This window comes from Lonchura striata, chromosome 18 (assembly GCF_050655825.1).
Source record: "Lonchura striata isolate lonStrDom1 chromosome 18, ASM5065582v1, whole genome shotgun sequence".
NCBI lineage: Eukaryota > Metazoa > Chordata > Aves > Passeriformes > Estrildidae > Lonchura > Lonchura striata.
In genome coordinates this window covers 12,694,926-12,713,612 of record NC_140720.1, presented here as the reverse complement: position 1 = coordinate 12,713,612, position 18,687 = coordinate 12,694,926, and the positions used below count along the sequence as shown (strand labels likewise).

Here is an 18,687-nt window from a genome sequence, read left to right as displayed (position 1 = left end):
CAGAAGCACAGAGAGTCACAAGCCCAGACCAAGCCAGCTGCAGCATTACTGCTTGTCTCCAGTTTGGAATGACAAATTGGGGACAAATCCCTCCCTGAGTGACTGCAGAGCGTGGCACACCAGCTAGATGGGCAGAGGCCCGAGAGGCAGCCAGGGAGCTGGGGGCATGCTGCCTGCTCCAGGTGTTCTGCCCTGGAAGGGTGACTGGAAGCAGTTGAAAAAAGAAACTTCCCACAGACTTAAATTTGCTGTCTGACCCCTCTCTCTGGGCCGTGGCATGAAAAAGGGGAGTAGAAAAGTCACTCTCAGCGGGCTTGAGGGCAAACAAAGAGCTGGGCAGCACGGCTGCCTTCTGGAATTCTTGTGCCTGTGAGTGCAGCTGGGCTTGGAGGAATGGAACATCTGGGAATAAAGCCAAATGTTTTAGTGTGGGGCCTCCAGGCTGTGCACTGCAGGAAGCTCAGCCTGGCTGAATGCTTTCTCTACCTGCACTGCAATCTACCTGCAGCATCCTCTGCAATTCCAGCAGCTGGATGCAATTCCAAACAATGCAATTCCAGCATCCTCTCTCCCATCTGTGCTAGGGTATGCCTTCCATGTGCCTCATTTCTCACACATAACTGGGGTTTTAACAAGCCCCATTCTATTGTTGCGTTCTGCAGTTTCCCAGACACAATAAAAGCACTTGATAGCAACTAATAATTAGTGTCCTTTCAAGAAGGAAGGGATTTTCCTTTAAAATACAGAGACTCCCTCCCACATGCACACCCAAGTATGCATAGCAGAGCTAAGGCACAGCAACCTCAAACCTTGCTGCAGTCATCTGCCAAAAATGTGTTTACAGAAACATTTTGGAGCAAGTAACGTATCTATAAGTTAGAAAAGCAAGTAAAAGCATAATAGATAAGAATCTTGTCAGATCTCCAGAGTTAGAGTATTCTTCTCATGAGAAATTAATAAAAAGACATTCTGAGAATGTCCAAAGAACAATCCCTGTTAATTTTCTGTATTTATCATAGAACCACAGAATGCTTCAGGTTGGAAGGGACATCAAAGCTCATCCCACTCCAACTCACTGCCATGGGCAGGGACACCTTCCACCAGACCAGACGGCTCCAAGCCCTGCCCAACCTGGCCTTGGACACTTCCAGGAATAGGGCATTGATTTATTTAACTACTTTTAAAAATACTTTCAGTAATCTTTTCTCTTTTAGGCAGAATGTTGGACAAGGTGCCTTATGAACCTTATGATCCACATTTCTCATAATTTTATTATGACTACTATCTAAAAACACATTAAATTAAAACAAAATTGAAATAGTTAGCTCAGATTCTGTTCCTGGCCCCAGGCCTTAAGCAATGTTTTGGCATATTATAGCTACACTTTCCTCTACTTTAAAATGTAATTTGCTTCCTCCTGTTGCTGTGGTTGGGCAGATCCCTGCCTTACTCTTTTCCAAGCACTAACCTTTTACTTACAAACACCCTCAATTCTTCTTGAATGGTGTTTCCCTGCAGAGGAAATCTGTTCCCTGGATTAAATGGCCCTCCATGACCAAAACTTTGGGAACCTCAGATGCAGAGAAAGCAGTGAAATGGCCAAGATACAAAGTGCTGCCAGATGCACATTCCTGCGCCCTCCCTTGTAATCTCTCTCAGGCGTGGGGAATGTGACTGTTGTGCCTGCAACCCCGCAGCACAATGCACTCACACAGACACACCGCCTCTATTTTTTCATTTCTGCTGCCGCTACAGATCTTAATAAACGAGCAAACAAACAAACAACAAAATAAGGCACGGGAGGAAGGCCATTCTGAGCACTTGGCACGCCTGAAGGAGGCTGCAGGAGCCCCCACACGCAGCCGTAGCTCACCCTGCCTGTGCTGTGGCCAGACAGACAGACAGACAAGCAGCCAGGCAAACGAACAGGAGATGCACAGGCAGCTCTGAGAGCAGGGCCATGTGCCCATGCCTCCTGGCAGGACAGGGTGGCACAGGAAGGCCAAGGGACTCTGGGGGCAGTGCAGAATGCTTGGTGCCCCTGGCAGAGGGGACACAGACTGCAGCCAGGCTCAGCAGGCAGGGAGAGCCCCACTGACACCAATTACTGCACCTGCAGCATCCTTCCAGGCTCCTTCTGTGCCTCTGTACCCTGCCAGAAGACTGAGATGTCCCTCGGGAAAATCTCCTTCTCCACCAGGCTCAGTGGGGCTCTGGGGGTTGCTCAGGCATGACCACACGTATCTCTGCCTGCCTGCCTCAATCCTGTCCCACAGCAAGGCCTGGACAGCCACAGCAGAGCTGTTTGCTGGCTGAGATCAAGGTGTGTGTGTGACATCCAGGTAATGCAGCAGCCTGAGAAGCCCGGGGTGGGCAGAGCAGCAGAGCTCTGCAGGAGCTCACTGGTCCCCTCTGCCCTGTGCTCCTGGAGAGAACTGAGCTGGCTCTCATCAATCCATCAGCACCAGCAGCTCTCTGCAGCTGCTGTCCCCTTCTCCAACACCCCTGCACAGTGGTTCTGCTCCTTCTGGCTTTTCTGATTTGGAGGAGGACACAAGCAGAGGACTTCTGTGTGTTTCTTCCACATGCAACCTTCCCAGGACTATAATGTGAGCAGCCATTTCACCAGATCAGGCAGACCTTGGTGAAGTAAATATCTCTTATCTATGGCTGAAATTAAAGGGTTTGTTCACATTTACCTTCTAATTAGTGGCCTACCTTTGAGGTAAGAAACTTTTTTCTTGTCCTCACAGCTGCTGCTCCTGGCCCTCTACATGCTGAAGGGAGCTCGGATCTCCTTTTCCTGGTTTATCTCTTTTTAATGAAACTCCATCATACAAACATTTCATCTGAGAAGAAGAATATCCAGATCATCACATTTGTGCAGAGGAATTCATTCAGTCCTGGTCCATATGCGAGAATAACATTTAAGGCAGCACACTGCCAGTGGTGGGGAGGACTGCAGAGATGAGGGATGGCAAAGGCAGACCTCAAGGAAAGGGCTGGGAGGCAGCAGAGACAGCTGAGCAGGAGACCTGCTGCTGGGACAGGACCAACTGCTGATGGGCCAGATGCATGCAGAAAAAAATGGAGCAAGCAGAAACACCCAGGAAATATTAATTCAATATCTGGTTTGGAAAAAGTGCAAGTAGGAGAAAACAGCCCCCAAAAAAGCCAGCGGGGGAAATCCCTGGAAACAAACAGTTATTGATGGATTTAATTTGCCCTGTGTGGTAACTGAGCATCCTCAGAAGAACACAATGAATCACTGGGTTCCCTTCACCCCCTCTTTTTTCCCAGTCAGTCTCCTGTCTCACTGGATAAAGATGATAAATAAACTGGCCATTTTAAATTGCCTGGCACCTCAATCCCTGGGACTATCCTGCCCAGAGGATGCTTTTCCAACGTGGTGCAGACACTGTGACCTGCTGCATACTCCAGATTCATCAAACCACACTCTTGAAGCAGATAAACAAAATCCATTGGCTTGATTGCTCTACACATAGCAAGTTAATCTTGTTTATGGAATTGGGCATTTCAATATCTGTCTTCCTCCTATGTCCATTACAGCATATTATTAACTGCTACTGCATCAGTGAATTTGAATAATTGCAATATGGAAACTTCAGAAGTCATTGGGACTGGGAAGCCTTTGTGCTTGGTACTAGGCATGTAAGAGAAGGAACCTTTTAGACTGCTTTTAAATTTAAAAAAGCTGCCAGCTATTCCTATGACAAATACAGAAGTGTAGGTGCAAAAGTAGATAAAATCGGTAGAAAAACATTAACAGGAAATACTTTATAAATGTATATTAAGAGCTTGTCCTGCCCAGGGCACCTCAGTGTTTGTGCTACTTCCCTTCTGAGACTTCCAGGGAAGTGCTGGGGAACCTCTCTGTGACACCAGTGGTGCTGCACCCAGCTGCCTGAACACTTGAGCTGGGCTTTGACAGATGCAAGGTGGGGAAAAAAACAATCTGGGAAAATTTAATTCAAACCCAAGAGCTGTTTTCTGGGCTGTAAAAATCGTATTTGCACCTTTGTGCTCTGCTGCAGCAGCTTTGTTTGTGGAGGAGGGAGTGGGGAGGCTGAGCACAGCCCTGCATTTGCAGGCAGGTCCCACCTCCTGGACACCAAACCTTGGCCTCATGCCTGGGAAAGAAGCGGGAGGATGCAGAGCAGATGCTGAATTCAAACTCCAGATTGATAACAACACCCTCAGGCTCCTGCTCTCTGACTTAGCAAGAGAAAACAGCTTGGCAAGACACGAAAACTACATCTCAGTGCAGTTCCTTGTGGGGATTGCTATACAGCCTGTTTGAGCATACCCACAGGCAGAGCTGCTCCATCCTCTTGCCTCCACTCAGGACTGCAGACCTCAGCTGAGCAGGTGCTCACAGCTCTCTGATCACCAGGGAGAAGAAGAACCCAGCTCCTCCAGCCTGGACATCTGAAAAAGCACTGGGAGTGTCTCACCTCAGGGGTTTCTCTTCCTCAGCTGGCTGTAAAAATCAGAGTGTTCTGTCTTTTTTAAATAAGGATGAACTTGTTCTTGTCAGCAGGACTGAGAAGTTCCTGCCCCAAGGCTACTCACCTGCCCATGCTGGAACACAACAGCACAAACCATCCTTGAAGCTTATGAGAAACCTGCCATGCCCCTGGACACCCTGTGCTGGCACTTCTTATGGCCCCCTGGGGCAGCAGGATGGTCACAGCACGCACAGCAGCTCCTGAGGAAGTATGTGGTGTTTGGCTCCATGCAGAGAAGAAACTGCAGCCATGTCTATCAGTTTCTGCCCTTGAGCTGCTCACCTGGCACAGGAGGTTGGCTAATCCTCCTCTCCTGGAGACTATAAATGAGCCAGTGGTCACCAAACACACACAGCCTCCATCAGGTACAGAGGAGCCCTTGCTCACCCATCTATTTTATTCAGTTATAAATAAATTTCTCGCCTTAAGAAGAAACTGTGGAAGTTGTCAAGGAAGGCAACATCATAAATAAAAGAAAAAGCTTAAAAGAGAGAAGTTCTCAGCTTTCCCCTTTCACGTGCTGCTTGCAGTTGGTGGTCTCTGTGGGCTCCCTGTCCTCAATGTGGGGCTCCAACATGTCCAGCACACCTCCTCTCCTACTCCAGCAGAGTCCCACCTCTGAGATGGGACAGTCCCACCTCCAAACTGACAAGATTCCTGAGGAGGGTATCAGAGACATGCTGGAAGAAGTAAAAAGTCTTGGGAAGACCTGGGGTTTTATATTGTAAAATGGATCAGACCAAGGTCCATAAGGAAGGTGTGTGATGTTCCACAGAGTGCTCTGATGAGGTGTTGCATGATTTTCAGCAAAGAAGGGACACAGCAGATGTGAAACTGCAGAGGATCTGCCCTGCCCAGTGTTGCCAAAGCAGGGGCAAACTGCAAGGCTCTAGCCCATCACAGAGAGAGAAAGCAGGGGCTCCTCTGGGCTGGAAATTGAGTCTGGAATAATCAGCCTGTCCCACAAGTACTGAATTTTCATCTTTGTAATGCCTGTTCCATGCCTGTTCCATGAGCAGGCAGCATCCTGCTTGGGGCACACCAGGCAGCCCAGAGCACTGGCCACAGGGATCACAGCGTGCTGGGAACAGTGATTTGCACCAGCAAAATCTCCTCCCCATCACTGCCAGCAAATTGCACAGCAGAATTTGCCACGGTCCCATCCCAGAGATGAATTATGTTTCTGGCCCATGATTATGTTTTTGGCAAGCACTGAAGGAAAGCTTTGTCCCTCATTGAAGATTCAAATTCAGCCTTAGTAAATGGTGCTGGTCTGAGAGCAGAGGAGGGAGCTGGAGCAAGGGAGTCCCCAAACCTGGGGGCAGTGCAGCTCAGAGAAACTCTGCACAGGGGTTTGCTAATTCAGGTTCATTGCAAAATTATTGTCCAAAAGATGATTTAAACATAATTTCTTCTTGGAAATACCTGAAGTTCTGTTCTTCATTCTGTAACAGACTGAGGTTATTCCCAGTCTTCATTTGGTCTCAGTTATCACTGTGATGATCAGCAGTCTGCAGGGCAATGAGACAAGTCATAGGCTCTCTCCTAAATCTTGCTATTGAGAGTGATTACTTGCTTTGGGTAATGAATTAGTCCTATTATACAGCAGCTGGCACAGTAGAAGCTAATCTGCTGCTCAGGCAGCTCATTACATGGGCAGGGCTGGAAGTGCTCAGCTGTGTGCTGCACACACGGCCCTCAGCAGCATTTTTAAACTGAATTCTGCACACAGTGCTTCAGGACTACAAAACAAACTACATCTATCAAACCAGTTTCTGTCTGTTCCTTTCTGAGTTAAGCATTTGCTCACCCCTTGGAAATACAATTCCTCTTCTGTGCAATTTCTACATGGCACCTTGCCATATCTGTATCAAATCCAAACTCTGTTAATTCTTCATTCTCTGCCAGCCCTTGCAAACTCTGTCACTCCTCATCTCCATTTTTCTTCTCCAAACTCCTCTGTACCAATTATTCCATCTACCCCACTACCAAAAGCTTGCCAGCTCTGCCTCCTCTATGACCAAATTTCACTTCTGTAGCAACTGGAACTGCTCCTGTACTGCACTAGCTTGTCACTGTAGGTCTGGCTTTGTGGTGTTGTAGAAATGGCTCAAGGAGGAGCATTTCAGCACAGGCCAACTGCAGGGTTTCATTCTAGAAACATGAGCAAAGGGCTAAATAAGTGAATTAGAAAGGATCAGGAAGACAAAGCAGATCCAGGCAGCCAATTCCAAAGAATGTTCTGAAAGTGCTTAGATGACCACAGTCAAACTAAGCAGAATGACAGAATAAACTCAGTAGCAATGTTGTAGCCATGGTGGCACGAGCATCTCTGTATGGTACTTTTGGGAATGCTGGTATATCTGCTGCCTGACCAACTATCACAGGTATGCTTGTGAAAGCATAAACTCCTTTCTATGAAGACTTCCAGGAGAAAAGAAACAGCCAGGGAGTGAAAAAACTACTATACAAAAATAAGAAATAGGTAAGCCAGAAGGCAAAGAGCAGAAGCAAATAGAATCTTCCTCAAACCAAAGGTCAGCCTCAAAGGTCTGGTTATGTGTCTGAGGAGTGATGATGCCAATCACTCCTCAGGCAATTCAGGAACACAAGAAATGTGCTGTAAATATGTTCAGGTTATACACGATTGTTTACATGATCTCTGGTAAATCTTCAAACAACAGGCAACAACACAACAAACAAAACACACTGGGAATAAATGCAAAGTATTACATATGGAGGTAATAACTGAAATCCTGTTGTACTTTTCATATCCCAAACAATGTCAAGCTCAAAGATCCTTGTTCCTTCCCTCAGACTTCCACAAAAGCTGGTCTTTTAGCAGCCCAGGGAGCTGCTTCATGTTAACCCCTTCCATGCTCCCCATTTCACTGCTGCATTTTTCTCAGAGCTGCTTGGCCTGTCCCTGGTGAAAGGGCTGTGAGGGGGTGAACAGGAGCCACATTCAGGGCTGAGCTGACAGGAAGGACACTGCAGGTGCAGTAAACAATGATATTTAACATTTAACCCTGAGCTAGCAGATTTTATTGTGGTTCCAAGTAAAACAAGTTTGGGAAGATCAAACTGAGACTCACACACTTTCCTTATGGACCTTGGTCTGATTCATTTCACAATACAAAACCCCAGGTCTTCCCAAGACTTTTTACTTCTAATTACCTGTTATTGAGGGCATTTTCCACAGTGCAAAGAGAGGAAAGAACTGATGGATATGGGCACATGAAGTGATAGCCAGCAAAGGAGTTAAAGCTGGAAAGATTTTGTTCCTGGAGACTGTGGCAGCAGAGGCCATTCCAAGTGCCACAGAGCTGGGAAAGTCCTGAGAGATCCGTGCAGTAAACAAACCCAGTGCTCAAACAAACACTGGAAGACCACGGTGCTTTTGCTGCCAGCATCACAGTGGGAATATCTGTGGCTCAAGAACAGTCTGCACAGTCTACTCTTACCAACCACAAATGTAGGAAAAATGCCAGACAGGTCTCAAACAATGTCAAAGGAAGATTTTCAACCTTTGCTTCTGCACCTGTTGAGGAGCTCAAAGATTAGTGACCAAAGTCATCTGTCAGTCAGCCTAAATTAACTCCAAAGTGCCTCATGCTGATGGCTGAGTACTGAGGGGACTGCTCACAAATGCTGACAAAAGTGGATGTTAAAAGATGCTGGCCTGTTCTGCTGCCAGATAGACTCTACAAAATGCAGAGTGGCAGCTCCTGAGTAACCCATGGCACCCCTTTCTGGAATGTGCCAGCAAAAAAGCAAACCACAGATGCACTAGGCTACTACAAAAGCTATTTTGATAGCGTGATGTGGAAAACTGGATTACTAGTACAAGCAAAAAGCTTTCTCTGCTATTCCATATGCCTGTAAAAGGACTGCTCCCCAGGGCAGTCACCACAGCAGGTACTGAGAAGGCACCACAGCAGGGAGGAGTCTGTATCCCAGGGAAATGTGGAGCCTGCTCTCCCTCTCAGTCACAAGTGCACTTCTGCAGCTATGGCAGGTATGCAAGGGGCTCTGCCATGCCTAACCCCGTGCTGCAGAGCCTCAGCCTGCTCACCTGCTCTGCAGGTACAGGGCAAACCTGTTAACAGCCCTGCCACATACCAACCCTGCACAGCAGCTCCTCTCAACAGGCAATGTTTTACACAGTGGCGGGGCATAAAAAATTCCAAATATGCTGAAGCATACTTAAATTTTTCAAGACAAACACTAGTGGAAGCACAAACTTGGAAAATAGTGGCTGAGCAAACTGCTGGCCCTGGTTTCACATTGTTCTGCATAGTCAAGAGCTCATACCAATAAAATGGAGTGTGACAGGTAATTAAATATGCCAAATGACACTTTGTGGTGACATGAACTGATGACAGTTTGCAAAGCAGAGTGTGGGGAGCACCAATTCCATTATGCTGCTTTCAGGTTTCCCCAGATCCTCTGTCCCTGTCTGCAAAGCAGAGCTGTGCAGGCTCCTGGAAATGAGCACACAGGGAGCAGCCACTGCAGCCCAGCCCCAGCTTTTGGGAGACTTCAGCAAACCTGCCTTGCACAGGGAACAAGGCACAGTCCAGAAGTGCAGGATGCTGAGAAAGCTGCCCAAAATGAGTTCTCCCTGGGAGTGTCAGAAATCAGAGACAGAAATATCAGTGCCTTATGTCAAACTCCAAGACACAAGTTAGTAGTGGCTGGCTCCCTTTGCTGTCGATGGGGGGAAGAGGATGAACACGTGCAAAGTGAGAAACTCCTCCTGCCCTGAGTTGTAGTGTGGTCACAATGAAAACAACTGCAACAGACCCAAATATTTTCAAAAGAGATACCACCTGCTGCTGTTATTGTGAAGCTTCTCCAAAACAATGTCCTATCTTCGGGAGAGCACTTGGTGTCAGCAGTCAGCAAAATAACAAAAATAAAATAACAAAATAACAACAACAAAAAAAACCAAGTCCTGAGAACACACTCAGATACTTCAGATTCTGATGATGAGCACTGGGGCACATTACTGATAATAATGTACTTCATGGGCATAAGCAACCATGGAAGATAAGGAATCATGGAGCATAAAACACAGGTTTAATCTAGTTAGTTAAATGACTAGTTAATTCTACCTGGTCATTTATTATCCCACAAGTAAAAGTGAAATAAGTAGAGAAAACCAAATCCTATCAAAGGTGCCAGAATCCTTTGGTCTTGATTACAGAGACAAATTTTCCATTTTGGACACCAGAGTAAAGCTTTGTATTTAAAAAATAAGCATCTGACATTTTCTCATTATTCCTACTGTGTCTTTTCAAACGACATTGAGTATAAAGTTCTGTGTGGTACATTCAGCACTGGTGTTCATGGCAAAACACTTAAGGCACTGAAGGTGCATTTTGCATCCAAACTGGAAAGTGAAACTTGAGTTCTCCATGTTTGCTTCAGCAGAAATCACTCTTGTATTTTCCTACAGGACATGTGCTCCATTCAGAGCACAGAATGAGCCAGAAATTCTTTAGGGAACTAAGCAATCTTCAGGGGAGTCTTTAAATGATCCACATTTTTCACAGTTGCTCTATAGCCAGCCTTAAATTGCAGGTGCACAGAAACTTAATGTTGCATTTTCATGTGCATTTAATAATGCACATCTAGAAGGCAGATGTCTGCAGGGAGAGTGTTTTTAGACTCTTTTTGTAATCCACAGGCCATAAGAGATACTCCAGTTTAAGCCTTCCATGACACTTTTTCATCTTTTAGCTAAGGAAAAGGAAAAACATCTTTTAAAATTGTGTCCTATGCAATTTTTGTGAGGCCAACAGTGTGACTGTTCTCACCTGCTACAGAAGCAGCACATATGAGCCCAGGTTCTGCAACACCCCAACTTCTGCAGGGGACACAAGAGCTCATAAAAAATACTGCAACCATCTCTAAGACCCTTCTCTGCACAAATTTTGGCTATGTATGGTACTATTCAGTTTTTACATTTTATCTGTAACTTCAACAGAGCGAGACAGTTATTGCTAGATGGATAACAGGGATTGTGAACTGCAGCCTCACATCCCCTTCACACTCTCTTAGGGCTTTAAATTCCCTCAGAACTTGATTAAAGAGCGATTTTCTGGCAGCAAAACATAATTTCCTCCCCCTTTTCTATTTGATTTCATTCACATTTGCCAGAAATATCAGTGGTCAGATGATCACAAGTTTCAACTCTAAAAAATACAGAAAGTCAAAGAGGGGAAAAAAGCCTGTGTGAAACTAAACCACAAGGCAATACCACAGGATTCTCACTGTCATTCTCTCATGAACACTTTGAACAACAGTTTGCTGTTGAATCATGCAGAGCAGACCAGCCTCAGCACCTGTGAGCTTTGGAAACTTCACCTTTTCCCTTAGACAACACCCACAGCAGGTTCCATCTACAGCCACGCAAATCTCTGCCTCTGCCTTCATCAGAGAGCCAGCCCTGCAGCAAGAGAATGAAAACCAATCTTCCATGGTAGGGGAAATACCATCCCCACTTCAGCTGTGACTGCTGTCCCAGGGGCAGCAGAATGGCCAGAACACTCAGGATGGTGTCACAAGCACCCCCAGGCAGGAGATAGGTTATAGATCACCCCAGCTTGGCAGTGATGCCACACACTCTTTGGATTCAGCATCCACAGCCTTACCACACTAGATTAAAAGCCAGATTCCTTCCCCAGCACCCAAGACTATAGATTGGAGCATTACTTGCTCCGCAGAATATCCTTAGAAAAAAGCAGTGGCAGCAGTCACATCTGTGCCTGAGATCATCACACATCCCCCTCAGCTCTTGTGGCTCTTCATGAATTTTATGTTAAGCTGATTTTTAAGTGGGGAGGTGGAGGAATGAGAGAGAGTGAGACAACAAACTCCAAGGATGTAGAAGAACCTTCTGAGAAAGCAAAGCACCATTGCTGCATGCAGGAGATAAGGACACCATGTACAAATAGCTCAGGGCTCAGGTACCCACAGGCATCCAGGTGCACACTTTTTATTCTCCTCTGTGCATCAGGAAAAGCTCTGTTCCAACAGGTACCAACATACCCTCCCTTTTAATACATATCACACACATCATACAGCCCCCATGACAGCAGAGAGCAGTTTAGCACAGAAATCCTCTACACATTCTCTGTTATTACAAAATAAATTCATAAAAGCCATTTTGATTTCCACATATTCCGTCCATCCTTTTTTTCTATGTCTCCCTAGGCACAATGAAGGAAGCAGTCTGTGCCATGCCATGCCATGCTTCCTGCAGCTGGATGCTCAACCACCTCCAGGCTCAGCTGTTTGCACATTCCCATCTGTCCCAGGTTGGTTTAGGTGAGGTGAGTTACCCACTGAGTATGACACAGCAGTGGAAGCAATGAACCATCTGTCTGACAGCTGCAGGTGAAGCCTGCACCAGGGAGAAGCACACCATTCCTTCCTAAGTGCCTCACAGTTCTGGTAAATCAAGCTGTGGAGTGCAGATAAGATCAGTGGCAGCTCGAAGTCCTACTCAGTCCAGCCCGCTCAGTCAGATTCCAGAGCCACCTCCATCCATTCTGGAAGCACACGCTGTGCTTCATACAGAGACTTGCATCTGTGGGATGACTGAAGCTATAAAAAGTGCTGACAATTTCCAGCAAATTTGCATATGTTGCTGCTGCTGCTGCTTATATAAGTGATTTCTAGTTAACTACAAATACAAAAATCAAGGCCCAAAAATAGGTTTTCAAAGAAACCACTTGCAAATGTGACTGAGTGATACATCTATCCAATACTCCAAAAATCACTTGTCTAGAGAAATCAGACACAACAGAGGTTTCTCCAGAGGGTCCCATGCAAAGCACCTCCTGGAATACACACTACCCCACTTTCTCAACATCTGTGCTGCCCTGCACCATAAAGGTTGTCACAAACTGGAGCACCTGAGCCTCCTGCCAGGTTGCCCGTACTTCTGGAGATGTACAGATCTCTCTACACACATCATCATCCCAAACACCCTGATGCAGCCGGGGTGAGGAGGCAGCCAGCCTCAGGATAAGAAACATGAGCTGTTGAGAAATCCCTCAGTGCATCACACACCCCACTCCATTGGCTCTGTGTGCACCACCTCCTCACCTGCATCTGCACAGATTCCCTCTTGCTCCAGGCTGGGAAGGCCAATTTCCTAACCCGGGGCTGCCACAGTCTGGTACTGAGGGGCCCTGTAGGGCTCTGCTCAATGGTCAAAAGGTCAGGCAAAAATATAGAGCACACAGGAGGGAGGAAAGGGTCAGAAAATCCCTGATTTTCAGGTCTCACAGCTGCCATAGCTATTAATCACCAAAAGAGAGGTGAGGGTTGAAGTTGATGGTATCTACTCAATAGGCTATGGATCAACATCTTCCTTCCCTGAGCCCTTCATCTTGCAGAAGGGTGTTGCTTGCTCATACAGCAAGCTCAGCCAAAGGAAAACCAAAGTGCCCATGGATTCTCACGCTCAGGAAATACTGCTTAGGGACCATTTCTCCATTCACCTACTATCTACAGCAGTGTAAGAAACTGTACTTGGTTTTCCAACATAAGGAAGACAAGGACACACTGGAGAGAGTACAGCAATGGGCCATGAGGATGATTAAGAGTCTGGAGCATCTGTCACACAAAGAAAGGCTGAAAGAACTGGGACTGTTTAGCATCAAGACAAGAAAGCTTGAGAGGGATGTTATCAATGTAAATAAAAATCTATGGGTGGGATAGTAAAAAAAATATATAGACTGTTCTCAGTGATACGCAGGGAAAGGATGAGCTGCAATGGGTACAGATTAAAACACAGAAAATCCCTTTAAAGGGACACAGACTCCTTTAAAGGACACAAGAAAAAACTGTGAGGGTAGTTAAACACTGGAATACATTGTCCAGAACACCTTGTGGTGTGCACCCTTGCACACACTGAAAACCTAACAGACATAGCCAGGCAAGCCAGACTAGCTGATCTCCAAAGGTCCTTTCCAACCCAGTGATTCTGTGATTAAAACCACAGCAGCCTCTTCAACTGCTCCCAACCAGCCCAGCCTCAGGGAATCCATCTGGAGCCCCACCACGAAGCCGACACCCTCCCTTTCTCTCTTTGCTCTCTGCTTTTGATAATTTTTTGGTTTATGTTATCACTTTTCCTCTCTGATAGTGGTATCCTCTCCAGAGCTCACAGAGACATGCCATTTCTGGCTTGTCCCTACCATGGGCTCCTCCAGTCCTCCTCCAGCTCTCACTGCTTCCATCACTGCCTTGAGCAGGAACCTCCAGCCATCACTGTTTTCCTCTAACTCTCCACTGTGAGCTTGCAGCAGCCACAGGAGCAGGAAACAAAAGGATGCCAAATGTCTTTACCTCTCTACCTCTCTATGTCTCTCTTGCCCCAAGGTCTTTTCCTTGATCTCTGTGATGAATGAATTGAAAACACAGTTTCCCCTTTCTGGTGTTCTTCACACCTTTCTCACTTCCCTCTTTCAGCCCAGGACCAAAACTCAGCACAGACTTTCAAACCAGTGCTGTCATATGAGATCCCTGGATTGGTAAGTGTAAAGCCCCACAAATCAGAAAATCAAGCCTTCCTGTCTAAACACGGTGCAGACTTCAAGTCACAAAGGCTTCAGAAGAAGACCACCTCCTCCTGGTACCTCCCAGCCACCGATGGGCCTTGCTGAGAGAAGAAAGGGTGTGTGCTGTGGAGGCAGGCAATGCCACGAGGCATGTTCAGTCTCTGCTGTGGCAGAAAATGCAGCCAGCTCTCCTTCAGGCTCCAGAGAGACCACAAGTGGCTGCTGGGGTAAACTGGGCACAAGGAAATGAGGGCAGGACAAAGGGAGAGAGTAACATCTTCCTCTCCAAACAACCATGTGTGCTCAAGTTCAGCTGAGGACAAGAGCACTGAACCTTACTGAGAGCTGCAAGACCAGGGCCACCAAAGCCCATGGAAGGGCTGCCTGGTACAGAAAGGAGACTGATGTCCATGGCCCCATCTGGACATGCACTGTGACCACCTCCCTGACATCGGTTCCCATGTCAGCGTGGCTGGGCTGGGACTCGGATCAGAGAGCAGAGAAGGAGAGCATTCCTGTTGTGGCGTCTTTCAGATTGATCAGGTCCCTGAGCAAGCTGCACACAAGGGATAAACCACCTGTAGAGAAGGGAAAGGCTAACTGAGCAGAGCCATGGCAGACACACACACACAGAGCTTCCTTCTCACACATCTACTCTGATGTGCGCCAAGTACCTGTGATCCCATGGATTTGGTTAATTAGCTCTCATTTGATGTATTTTTTAACTCCAGCTCACAGTCCTTATTAGGTACCATTTCTGGAGAAAAGGAAAACATGCCAGAGTGAACACACTCAGCCCTTGCCATTTTTCTTGCCTTCTTTCTTTTTTCTTGCCCAAGGGAAAGGGGGCCAGGCTGTGTGGACAAGTGGTCTCCATCAAAGCTGTGAGTGGTACACAAGCCAAGGGTCAGAAAGTAACATTTATGGGGTGTAGGCATGGTGAAACTTGCTCAGACTTAAGCAGGGAAACAAGAGTTTCTGAGAAGGAGCTGATGGGAGAGCAAAGTCATGGTATTTTGAAGCAATTCCCCACTGCCTCTGCTGAGCAGAATCTTTTGCATCTCATGATACATTTTTCCTCAAACAACTCCCAAGTTCCTAGATGTGTAAACATTTAGCAATTTGTGAAACCACAAACATTCATGTACCCCAATAAATGATCTTGTAGGTGGCAAAACTGACAAACAATAGGACTCTCACATTCTGAAACTAACAAAAGAAATCCCAAGTGCGTCAGCTGCACGGGAAAGCCCAAGGCCTCACTCTTGTAGCCCTTCCTGGGCAATTCTTGCTTCTACTTCCCTGTCTTTCCAGGAAAATTAGTAAGAAACAGGAAATCAGTGGAAACATCATAGATTTTTAAATTATTTGGACAAGAGAAATCCAAAGGCAGCACCAGATTTGTGGGCAAAATGCCCTTTTGCACAGAATCTTTTCCTCACAGAAAAGCTCTACATGCAGCTGGTGGGCAGGTTTTGCTCAGGACTCTGCTTCTCTGGATTCCCTGGAAGTGTGCATGGAAAACTGGGGATGAGCACTGCCTGCCTTACATATAAGCAAAGCAGGCTGGCTGATTCCCCTTGGAAGGGGAGGACAAACAGAGGCTGACCTGAGAAATGTGCTGTGAATGGCTTCAGCCCAGTCACCACAGGGAGATGCTCCTGGACACCACTGCCATGTCCCCAGCCTTGGAGACCGTTCCAAATGACAACAGGGAATGGCCAGGGAGGAGAGGACTGATGGGGTCACGGCAAGTTCTTGCTTTAGTGCATGAGATGTTTCAGAATTCACATGCAGAGATTGTGAAGGCACTCTTCATGGACATATTTTTTACCCTCATATGGTGTCTTGTTTGCATGGACTGAAAGCCGTAAACACATTCAGGCACAAGCAGTCCCGAGGTGGGAATCCAACTGTCATCCCAGCTGTCAGGGCCCTGAAAATGACTGAAGCTGATAGAACTTTTCAGTATCCTGACAGAAAGTCCATGGGTCTGCACAACCTGCCTTAACCCTGCTGGGGTTCCCTGAGCCATGCCACAGGTGCGAGGTGACAGCAGCTGGCTGGGGAACTGCTGCAACAGAGGGAGAGAAGAGATGGCTGCAGGGAGAACTTAGAGAATCGTCCAGTACCTGTAGATACTGGGGAAGGACACTGGAGAGGGGCATGGAGTGAAGGGGGAACAGCTTCAAGCTGAAGAAGGCCAGATTTATAATAGACATTAGGAAGAAATTCTCTTTTGCGAAGGTGGTGATGCCCAGAAAACCTGTGGCTTCTCCCGGAAGTGTCCAAGGCCAGGCTGGACAGGACTTGGAGCAACCTGGTCTAATGGAAGATATTCCTGCACATGTGAGAGTGGGTGTAATGAGATTAACTTTAAGGTCCCTTCCAATCCAACCCATTCTGTGATTCCATCATCCTATACCTGAATTACCTCTTCCACAACATATTCCACGACGGGCTCAGTGAAAGGTAATGAGGAGCAGAACTAGCCCAGCATCCTCGTGAGCGACCGACACGGGCTGCATCACCGCAGCCACTCGCTGACTTCTGCTGCCAGCGCCTGTGAAAACCCAAGCGCCCGGAGCAGTCCGCAGCTCGTCACGCACCTGAGCTCTGCCTCTCCATGGCTACAGCTACGAGCACCAAACGCTGCTCTGGCTGCCGGGGCGAGGCCGGGCGAGCGGATCCTTACAGCACCGGGACACCTGCCCGGGGCAGGGCACATGGATATCGAGGGGGATCCCACAGCAGCACCGCGACAGCCCCGGGACCGCCGGTTCCGCCGCGGGACATCGCCGGGCCGGCCCCTCCCGCCCCGCGGCCCCGCTCCTACCTCCAGCAGCTGGACGTAGCTGGCCGGGAACCAGCCGCGCAGCCCGTCCTCCTTCTGCCCTTCCCACCAGCCGCCGTCTGGCACCTGCAGCACCGTGATCAGCTCACCCGCCGCGAAGCGCAGCCCCTGCCGGTGCCGCTCCCCGGAGAAGGGGTACAGCGCCTGGCAGCGCGTCCCCGACATCCCGCCCGGACGCGCCCGCCGCCGCCGCCGTGAGGGGGCCCCGCTCCGGCCCGGCGGGCGCCAGGCGCGGGCAGCGGCAGCCGAGCAGCCCCGGCCGGGCGCCCACACGGGCAGCGCCGGCTCGGGGAGGGGCTGGCAGGGCGGGCGAGAGGCGGGACGGGCAGGGCGAGGGGGGCGGAGGAGCGGCGGGCGGAGCGGGGCGGGCGGTGCGTGCGGCGCTGCTGCCGGCGGGACAGCGAGAGGGACGGAGCGAGCGAGTGAGCCGAGCGGCAGGCGGGGGCCAGCGTGTGGGCGAGGGCACGGGAGCGCCGCTGCGTGCCGCAGACACTGCTGCGAGCGACGCTGTGTGCTGCCTGGGTGCTGCACAGCCCTCTGTGGGTGATGGACGCTGCTCGAGGGACGCTGGGTGCTGCACATCCCTCCGTGTGTGATGGACACTGTTCGAGGGACTTCTTGTGCTCCACATCCCTCTGTGTGTGATGGACACTGTTCGAGGGACTTCTTGTGCTCCACATCCCTCTGTGTGTGATGGACACTGTTCGAGGGACTCTGTGCTCCACACCCCTCTGTGTGTGATGGACACTGTTCTGAGGGACTCTGTGCTCCACATCCCTCCGTGTGTGATGGACACTGTTCTGAGGGACTCTGTACTCCACATCCCTCCGTGTGTGACAGACACTGTTCGAGGGACTCTGTGTGCTCCACATCCCTCTGTGTGTGATGGACACTGTTCTGAGGGACTCTGTGCTCCACATCCCTGTGTGATGGACACTGTTCTGAGGGACTCTGTGTGCTCCACATCCCTCCGTGTGTGATGGACACTGTTCTGAGGGACTCTGTGCTCCACATCCTTGTGTGATGGACACTGTTCTGAGGGACTCTGTGTGCTCCACACCCCTCTGTATGTGATGGACACTGTTCTGAGGGACTCTGTGCTCCACATCCCTCTGTGTGTGATGGACACTGTTCGAGGGACTCTGTGTGCTCCACATCCCTCTGTGTGTGACGGACACTGTTCTGAGGGACTCTTTGTGCTCCACACCCCTCTGTGTGTGACGGACACTGTTCCGAGGGATTTTCTGTGTGCTCCACACCCCTCTGTGTGTGACAGACACTGTTCTGAGGGACTCAGTGTGCTCCACATCCCTCTGTTTGTGATGGACACTGTTCTGAGGGACTCTGTGCTCCACATCCCTGTGTGATGGACACTGTTCGAGGGACTCCGTGTGCTCCACATCCCTCTGTGATGGACACTATTCGAGGGACTCTGTGTTCTGCCTGTGTGGTCCACACCCCTCTGTGTATCTCTGTGTGACATTGTTCTGAGGGACTCTCCGTGTGCACCACGCCCCTCTGTGTGGCTGCGTGTGACAGACACTGTTCTGAGGAACTCTCTGTGTGCTCCACACCCCTCTGTGTGTGATGGACACGGTTCGAGGGACTCTGTGTGCTCCACATCCCTCTGTGTGTGATGGACACTGTTCTGAGGGACTCTGTGCTCCACATCCCTCCGTGTGTGATGGACACTGTTCGAGGGACTCTGTGTGCTCCACATCCCTCC

The 18,687-nt window shown here is 48.7% G+C and overlaps 1 protein-coding gene across 4 annotated transcripts in view; it reads right to left on the bottom strand.

The window, feature by feature from the left end:
• GAS7 (growth arrest specific 7) overlaps positions 1–17,196 on the bottom strand; it is a 75,357-nt gene extending 58,161 nt beyond the window's left edge. For 2 of the 4 annotated variants that reach the window (XM_021538702.4, XM_021538703.3), the window contains exon 1: positions 16,944–17,191. In XM_021538702.4, coding sequence (XP_021394377.1) covers positions 16,944–17,126 — 183 coding nt within the window. In that variant the 5' untranslated portion in view covers positions 17,127–17,191. Of the gene's footprint in view, positions 1–16,943 lie in introns of all 4 variants that reach the window. The other 2 variants (XR_014949267.1, XM_085556527.1) reach the window with 2 other exon arrangements.
• Between the last annotated feature and the right edge of the window lie 1,491 nt (positions 17,197–18,687).